General features: G+C 31.3%; 1 protein-coding gene across 1 annotated transcript; it reads left to right on the top strand.

Moving 5' to 3' along the window:
• Positions 1 to 1,388: 1,388 nt before the first annotated feature.
• B0T23DRAFT_387597 (uncharacterized protein) lies at positions 1,389 to 2,535 on the top strand. The gene is made up of 3 exons (XM_062837692.1): positions 1,389 to 1,843; positions 1,917 to 1,974; positions 2,040 to 2,535. Exons 1-3 carry the CDS (start codon positions 1,660 to 1,662, stop codon positions 2,449 to 2,451), a joined length of 654 nt encoding a protein of 217 aa, XP_062688979.1. The 5' UTR covers positions 1,389 to 1,659; the 3' UTR covers positions 2,452 to 2,535.
• The last annotated feature ends 7,096 nt before the right edge of the window (positions 2,536 to 9,631 follow it).

Here is a 9,631-nt window from a genome sequence, read left to right as displayed (position 1 = left end):
CTAAGGACAAAAGCTATATTCAATTCCAGATCTGCTCCTTGCTATATTTAGGTGTAGTAGGGTGCTTTTCGTGTTGGTGTGGTTTTTGCTCCATTTTATCAAGTACAATAGATCTATTTATTAGCTATGTCCTAGTTTTTTTAAACCTTGATTTAAAGTTTTTAGAATTTACTCTTTATTATAACGCTTTCTATTAATATTAAAGAAACCGTTATTTATTTATTAGTATAGATATTAGAAAGGAGGTAAAGTCTTTTATTGAATTTCTAAAATACAATTTAATAGTAGTAAATACGGATCGATTGAGTAGTTGGGTCTTATAAGAAGTATAAGGAAGTAAAAAGAATAGTTTAACGTTGTATTAAAGAGCTTTAAAGAGAAAATTATTAAATGAATATTTTAATATATTTATTAAGGATTAAAAAATGCTAATTATTGTTAGTTAGTTTTGTTTCTCATAGATAAACCCCTTTTAATTATTATAGTACAATCTCTAAATTACTCTATCCATCAAAAATACTAGTATACTTCTAGTGTTTAAATTCATTGTCTATATTATTAAAAAACTATTAACCTTGAAGGTCTATATTAGAAATGACTATAATAAGGGTTAACCTCTTATTTTTAGTAATCCTAAATTTAATCATAATCATTTAAACTGTTACGTAGGTTGTTATTAAATATATATTTTTTATTAAGGCGGTCTTAACAACCTTCCTATTTTTTTATTTTAATTCTTAAAGTCTATATTTGTCCATATTAGTAATATTAGCTAGGATAATACCCTTGTCGCAAATTTGAACTTCCAGAAGGTCGAAGAATTTTATAAAGGTTTTTTAAGTAGAACCTTTAATTCTTACTAATTCGAAGGAATTTAAAAGCTTAGTCTTAATAGAAGGATTTTTTGTTAGGAACCGACCTATTTGTCAGGCACCTAGCTTATTATTATTACCTTCTTTTTTTAATATTAACATTATAAACCTAACTACTTAACAACAATTAGGAATACGGCTAGCCTTCTCTTTATTTAATATCTACTTACAAATAAACTCTTCTTATATTAGTAATAACTATTATATAGAGATTTTAGTATTACGCTTAAATATAATACTTTGTATACGTTTGGATAAGGTAGATTGGGTAATATTATATTACTTCGATATAAATTATTAGGATAGACCGTTGTTGATAGTTTTAAGGGTATTGTTAATTAGTTGCTCTTTTACAAAATTTATTACAACTAATTTGAGTGCGATCGGTATTGATTTGATAAAGTTATAATTATTAATAGATTGAGGGTATTATTGTTATTATAGAGAAAATACAATGCGGGACGCGATCCGTTGTGGGGTGAGATTAATTTTGGCGTCACGATGTCTACTGTAATGTGCTGAACATGTCGTCATACCTTCACTACTAGCCTGCCGCGAGGTATAACTTGCTACGTGCCTCGCTCTACAGTGCTTGTACGTACACAACTGCTTGGCTTCAACTTCCCTTCCATGCTAGCCTGTTGTAGCTCACTGGCTGAGAGAAGAGCTGCCAGGTGTCCAACTACTCAACCTTTAAGAGCCCGCGATCCACGTTTCAACATCGTCCTGATCTTTCGCAGCTACGCACCCCTCAAACGCCATATCGAGATCACCACAGGCTGTAAAGATGAAGTCAATTTTCCTGTCGCTGTCGCTACTAGCCTCCGCCACCATTGGCGTCCTGGCCGCCGAGGAGCTGGGCATCGACGTCACCGTTCCTGTAGAGTGCGATCGCAAGACTCGCAAGGGCGACAAGATCAATGTCCATTATCGCGGCACCCTCCAATCCAATGGCCAGCAGTTTGATGCTAGCAAGTCACCCTGCCACCTGGTCGTAACTTTACTCTGCGCTCCATGCAATGCTAATATCCGTGACTGCTCCAGGCTATGACCGCGGGACACCCTTCAGCTTCAAGCTCGGCGGTGGTCAGGTTATTAAGGGGTTGGTTGACACTTTCTCGCTGCACGGCCCGGAAACAATGCGGTGCTAACCATTCGATTCGATAGATGGGACGAAGGCCTCGTTGACATGTGCATTGGCGAGAAGCGGACATTGACGGTTCCTCCCAGTTACGGCTACGGCCAGCGCTCCATCGGTCCCATCCCGGCCGGTTCCACCCTGATTTTCGAGACCGAGCTGATTGGTATTGACGGTGTCCCCAAGCCCGAATCCATCGTCTACAAACAGGCTGCCGAGAAAGCTGAGGAGGCTGCTTCGGCGGTTGAAGGAAAGGTTGCTGAGGCTACCGACAAGGCTGGAGGAAAGATTGCGGACGCTACTGAGAAGGTCGAGGAGAAGGCTGAGGAGGCTTCTGCCAATGTTGTCGAGAAGGTGGCTAGCGTGGTCAGCGGAGCTGCCGAAGCCGTCAAGACAGTTGTCGCCGACACTGATGATGTCCAGGAGCACAATGAGCTCTGATACTCATTAGGCTCATGTTGTGATGACGCAGTACATATAGAACACGATTGTAGAGCGAAATACAGACATTTGTCGTTCTTTAAATTGGTGTGCTGTAGCATTCCTCGCCGTCGGGTGCGTGTCTTCATTGATGTCTCCAGCCAGTCCAGTATACTGCTAATTCTCATTCGATTGGGATACCCCTAAGCTCGGCCCTTAGCGGGCCACCATACCCAATCTAGGTTTGTAACGGAGCGCTATACAGCTAGCAACCCCCCTACGTATAGTGTTTTTTATTAATAAAAATAATAATAGTAATTTTCAAGACTTTAAACTACTTTAATAGTTATTAAGTTAGAATAATAGGCATTTCACTGTCTTTGTTAGCTATATACAGCTCTCGCTAAAGAATAACTATTTTATCAAGCTTTGTAGTCCAATAGCTATTGTAGTTTATTTTATAGTTTACAATAATATTGTTCTACTATAGCGCTAGTTATATACTTGCAGCCTCTTCAAAAAGCTACTACTATAAGCTCTACTTGTAGACTTTTCTTCTTCTCCTCCTTATAGAACCTTATTAATCCCTTAGGTATAGTATTTGTATAATATTCTATTATTTCCCTTATAGGTTTTACTAAGGAATAAGAGTAGAAGAAAAAAATTCTTTGAACGTACTTATAAGAGAATAGTTATAAGGTATTAAAAAAGAGGGTTAAATATTTTATATAAGAAGTATATTAAAGTATTATATAGCGAATAGTTATATAATATTTAAGATACTATATTTTATAAAGAGAGTAGAGGAAGATTGTACTAGAAGTATATAGTTGAAAGAAGGTTTTGTAGCTAAGTATATAAGCTAGGCAAATATTTAGACTAGCCAATTATAATAGGTCTACAAGAGTATTACACAGCGAGTAGTTATATAATGGTTAAAATACTATATTTGACAAGGAGAGTAAGAGAAGATTGTACTAGAAGGGTATAGTTGAAAGAAGGTTTTATGGCCGGGCGTACGGGCTAGGCAAATATGTGGATCCGACTAATTAGGAGGCTTATATCCTTATTAATACGGCCAACCCGCCTTGGTAGACTTGGTAAAGCCGAGTCTTTAATTCTAGGCCCTAGCCTTATAATACTAATTAAAAGACTTACATTTCTATCAATACGACTTAATACCAGCTTGGTAAAGCTAAGCTAAATTACTAAATACTAGCCCTGTGATATACTATATAGGAGAGAGAATAGAGGGTTTTCGAGGTCCAGTGGGTTCGTCTGACACTAATCCCCCCTTTCTTCTTGGAAAAAAAAAAAAAGAAAAAAAAATTAGAATACTTATTATACTTTAATAGGCTTTTATATAAGTTGTTCCTAACTTATTCTAGGGTAATTTTGCGCCGAGCGAGTAATAACCGTAGTCTCTATTACATTCACCCCCTCTGCCTCCATTCCCCTACCTACAAAATTTTGGACGTCTAAGTCTAAGACTATAACCGCAATTCTTTAAGGATTAACTTTATATTATAATAGATTTAATCTCTATTATTTAACCCCCGTCGACAACGCTTCAGCGGACCCGCCCTACAAATATATAAGTCTCCTCTCCTCGAACTTTTGTAAGAGGAAGTCTATTACGGTTTTGTGCAAAAACGCCGTTGGCTGCAGAAACTCCTATACAAACTCTAGATTTTCTTTTTATATATTCCGTTTTAATAAAATTAATAAAAATAGTATAGATATAAGAGAGCTACTCGGAGGATAGTCTTTTTGAGCTCTTTCCAAATATATAGTTCTTATAACGTTCAAACTATTCATTATAGTAATACAATCTTAAAGGTAAACCTTCATTAACTGCAATCGCTTTAGAACCTTTAGATACTCCTTATTTTAAAGGTTAAAATAAATTGTATAATAAAAGAAAAGATATATTGACGATGGCCTCGATGAGACGATCCTGATAGTACTATTTTTATAGCGCACGGACCATCCGTTAAGGTAATGCAACTTCGAGGGTGTAGTATTCTATTTCCCCACTTTTAGATTTCTTTCGATTTTAACCTCCCTATTAATATAATCGATAAGATATCTATATAAGAAGGATAGTCTTAATAAGGCGGTCCTAATAGTATTACTTTTATAAAATTCGGACTACCCGTTGTTAGGAACGTAGGCGAAAGGTAGGTTGAAGTAATTACGGTCGTGGCCGTACGTAGGGGATAGTAAGTTAGGGGTTAATTTAAAGATATATTGATAGTTACCAATTATAATAAAATACGCTCCGTTAAACCTTTTTTATACCTATATAAACTCTGTTCTTCCGCTAATAAATATTATAGAATTTTATACTAATTTAACGCTTCAGCGTAGTACCGGATTATTCTTCCCGCGGGTCCGACCTAATATAGGCATTATTATAAATAATTCTATATTTCCGTTAATAAAGAAGAGTAGTAACCGTTAAAGTATCTCTATATATAAATTTTTAGCCTCTTAATACAACCCCCCCCTTTATAAATTCTATCCTTGGAACCTCTATAATAAACGCTGGGTGTTATAGCGTTGTCGGACGTTGCTTATTATAGCCGCCGACGCCGTATTCCGGATTATAACTGCTCTGCCACTAGCGAACCGCCTACTAGAGTATTAGTATTATAATATCTATTCTTATAAATTCTAAATACGGCTATAAAGCCGGTATTAAATTTAAAGTGCTAATATGCCGCCTATTAGAATATTGGTATTATAATGTTTATTCTTATAATTTTAAATACGGATACGAAACCGGCATTGGGTTTGAACGTTTAGCGTTCCGCCCGCTAGAATATTAGTATTATAACGTTTATTCTTATAATATACCGCCTATTAGAATATTGGTATTATAATGTCTATTCTTGTGAATTCTAATGCGGATACAAAACTAATATTAAATATAAAGCGTTGGTATTCCGCCTGCTAGAATATTGGTATTGTAATGTCCGTTCTTATAATATGCTGCCCGCTAGAATATTAGTATTATAATATCTATTCTTATAATATACCGTCCGCTAGAATATTGGCATTGTAATGTTTATTCTTATAAATTCTAAATATGGATATAAAATTGTTATTAGATTTAAAGGTTGGCCGGGTTCCCGATTGTTATTAAGATTGTTATTCTATAGGTATATAAGGTGGTGAGCTTTGTTTTACTTAATAAGGAGTGTTATACCGAATTTAAGAGTATTAATAAATACTTTAGAATATTAATATAAATACGTCCTATAGTTCCTTTCTTTAGATACTCTCTATTATTTATATTCGTAGTATAGTTTAATACTTTCGTAGGGTACCCTTTATTATTTATACCTATTATATAATATTTATATAATTAAAACCTAAGGTTTTTTTTATAGGCTATTCTCTATTATTTATATTTATTACAATTTATTATAATATTTAAATACGATCCCCCTCCCTATAGGTTCTATCTTTAGGACCTTTATTTCTTTCCTCCGCCCCTTATAATTCTATATATTATTTCTTTTATAAACTTCCTTTATTTATATTATTCTTTCCTAATCGCCTTCCCGTTACCTTCGTTTTATTTTTTATATTGTTCCCTCTGTTTTAATAATATAATTCTTAATTATTTCTTTTATTTTTTCTATTATAATTCGAATTATATACTTTCCTATTTTCCGCCTTTTTTTCCTATTTTTTTATAACTACCGCTATTACCTATTTATTTTATCCTTCCTTTTTTAATTATTACCTTCGTTTTATTTTTTTATTTACCCCTTCCTATTATTTATATAATTATTTAATATTCTTTTTACCCTACGTTATTTTGTATTTACTTATTTTAAATTATATTTATTTACTTCGATTTATATTTATATAGGGACCTCTTTTTTTATTTATATAACGTCTTTTCTATTTACCCTCCTTACCTCTCCTTTCTTTTTCCTCTTATTTTTATTTTTATAATTATATCCGCTACCCCCTCCTTTAACTCCGCAGCCATTTCGCTTGCCCTTTCGTTTAAACCGCCCCTTGTTATGGATGTATGTATTTTTGTTGTGTATTTGCGTACTAATCCCTATCTCCCTTATAAATCTAATTAGTATATTTATTTTTTTTTTTCTATTTTTTTTTTTTCGTTCTATTCTTTTCTTCCTTTCGCCTTACGCCTATAATTAATTTTTAATCGGCTATTCCTTTCCTATTTTTTAGTAATATCTACCCTTTTATTTATTTAGGATATAGTATTGTTTTAGCTTAGGCGTTCGCTAGCGTTCTAGCCCTGAGTTTGTGCGAAGTATTCTGTTTAATTGGCATATATATTTGTTAGATTAAAGGTATGCTATTTTCTCCTATTATTTTTTCTATTTTTTTTTTTTTTTTTATTTCGCTAACGTCTTCTCCTTTTAGAGTTTAATAAGAGATTGTAGTATTCGCTATTATTGCGCCGCTATATGTTCGAAGTCCCCTGTAGTGTTTGTAATTTCCGGAACAATATATAGGATATAGTAATTGAAATTGTACGCCTTATTAATATTAGTAGCCCCCTACCTACCCCCCTCCTATAGCGGTTATATTAGTCCGTAGTAATATTTTAAATTATAATATAAGTACGCCTTATTAATAATAGTCTCCCTATAATATTACTTAATATATTCTAAATTAGGAACTTTAATTATAAAGGTTATTTGAAATTTAGTTATTATAGTATTAGTAATATTAATATTAATATTAATCCAGTAGCTTCTATTAATAGTTTTATTATTAATAACGGCGGCTCTCTTATAAATATTTCTATATTAAATTTTTTTATTTATATTACCCCCTCCCTTAATTGCGATTAGGGTCCTTAATATTAGATAATTAATAGGAGGTTAATATTTATAGATAGGAAATTGGACAAATTATTAGAATTTATAAGGGAGGATTATAAATAAATAGTATAAAGTAGTGTTTATAAATATTATTAATAGGTATAGTAGTACGCGGGAATATTCCTTTTAAAATTATAAGTTCTAATTTTATATTAATAATAATAGACGCCGCCGAGGATTTTTTCATTTGGGGCAATAATAGAAAATATAGGTTATATTCTATTTAGTATTTTATTAATATCCTACGTTAAATTAAATTACCTTCCCTTCCTATTCTTTATCCCTTTTAGTATTTTTATTTTGTATTTCCGCCTTACGTTTTTATTTTTATATCCCTACTTTACACTTTACGTTTATGTTTTATATTTGCGTTTTGCGTTTGCGTTTTGTATTTTACATCTATATTTTGCGTTTATATTTTACATTTTACGCCTGCGTCTTACGTCTATATTTTACATTTTACATCTACGTTTTATATTTGTATTTTGTGTTTTACGTTTGTGTTTTACGTTTGTATTTTGCGTTTTACATTTACGTTTTGCGTCTATCTTTTATATTTTACGTTTGCGTTTTGCGTTTACGTCTTGTATTTTACGTTTGTGTTTTGCGTTTTTATTTTATAATTTACATTTGTGTTTTATGTTTTTACTTTAAATTTCCAAATAATTACTATTCTCTTCCTATTATTTAATTAACTTTTATTAACCTAGTAGTCGGCCTACTGCTAATATACCGCTGTTGTATTTCCCTAATTTTATATTCTTTAAGAAGGTCTAGGTAATTTATATCCTTTTATAAAATTTATAAATTCTTATTATCCGGATATACTTTCTATTTAACTTAAAATTAATATTAGCGATCGGATTTACAATATTTTATAATTATTTTGATTTTATATTAAATATTATTTTCCTTAATATTTATAATTTCCCTTCGCGGCGTTGCCGCAGTAGGATCCCTATAGTATAGCTTTAGTAGAATAATAGGGAATATTAGATGGATTTAGTAATACGCGGGGAGTATAAATTGGTATACTATCTTTTTTTCTCCGACGATCTTAGTAATTTAAAAGGGTTTTAAAAATTTGTTTACTAATTTAGCGTTTAAGCGGCGTTATTTAATATATTTTGTATTAAGTAAAACCTAGCTCCTAATATTAAACTTTTTTAATTTTTAAATTTTATTATATTATTTTACGTACCCCTAATTAATAATCTTTAAGGCTGCTACGATTTTTAACTATCTATAAAGTAGTTTATTAATTTAATTAATAATTATTATTGGAAGGACCGTCCTTTGCCCTTATTCCGATTCTATTGGTTTTTAAGGATAATACCTAAAGAGTAATTCCGAGGGGGATTTTTTAATAGCGGTATAGAAATAATTATTATACGTTTATTGTACTAGTATAATTTTTTTAGCTTAATTAACTTACTCTATATTATAAAAGATCCGGAAGTATAATTCTAAGTTCTAATTTTGCCTTTCTATCTATCTGTCCGTTTAGGGGTGTTAAATTATATTGAAGTATCTATAGATATTTAGGAGTTTGTAGTAAATTTTTTAAAATTAATTTATAAAAAGGCTATTTCTATTTAATATAATTAAATTTAGGAGGTTAAATTATTAGAAGATATTTCGTTAGAAGAGGAATATAAATTATTAAATATTAATCGTTTTTTATATAGGGATATATAAAGTATATTTAGTAAAGTAGTTAATAATAACGAGGATTATATTGTAAGTCCGATTAAATACGGGGTTGAATGATTTTAGTATTTTAGTAATAAAATTGTACGAAATATTTTACTAGGGGATAGTAAGGATAGGTAACGACCTTAATAATTTATATAGTCGGTAATTATAAAATTTAACTTTTTAATACGTTGGATATTCGCGGATATATAATTCGATGTTAATTATAATAGTAGGCTAATAATAAAATTAATTAATGTATTTTAATATCTTCTTCTAGCCCGGGTATCCTGTTATTGCTGTGTTATAGTAGGCGTGGAGTAGTTCGGCCTGTATTTATTCCGGGATATAGATTTAGTATTAATATTATAGAGTTCTATTTTCCCTTATTTTTTAATTTTTCGCCCGTCTCCTCCCTTTATTATTCTTCTATATTTCTTTAATAATAAATAGGTCTTTTTTCTATACTTTTAATAATTGTTATTCTAATAGTAATAATTATTTTTTATCCTTTTATACCTTTATTACTACTATATATCTACTTATATTTCTTATAATAATATTTTTATTTCCCTTCCTTAATTCAATAGCGGTTTTATTTACGAATTTTACCTCTTTCTTCGCTACTC

Source organism: Neurospora hispaniola (genome assembly GCF_033458365.1).
Source record: "Neurospora hispaniola strain FGSC 10403 chromosome Unknown B0T23scaffold_8, whole genome shotgun sequence".
Taxonomy (NCBI): Eukaryota; Fungi; Ascomycota; class Sordariomycetes; order Sordariales; family Sordariaceae; genus Neurospora; species Neurospora hispaniola.
The sequence above is the reverse complement of the archived record's forward strand: the minus strand, read 5'-3'. Positions and strand labels throughout refer to the sequence as shown.

What these genes read in the sequence shown, in the direction of transcription:
- B0T23DRAFT_387597 (XM_062837692.1), top strand. Translation starts at nt 1,660, where the DNA reads ATGAAGTCAATTTTCCTGTCGCTGTCGCTACTAGCCTCCGCCACCATT. An exon ending in TGGCCAGCAGTTTGATGCTA is followed by an intron (nt 1,844 to 1,916) that starts GCAAGTCACCCT and finishes TGACTGCTCCAG; the next exon opens with GCTATGACCGCGGGACACCC. An exon ending in GGTGGTCAGGTTATTAAGGG is followed by an intron (nt 1,975 to 2,039) that starts GTTGGTTGACAC and finishes TCGATTCGATAG; the next exon opens with ATGGGACGAAGGCCTCGTTG.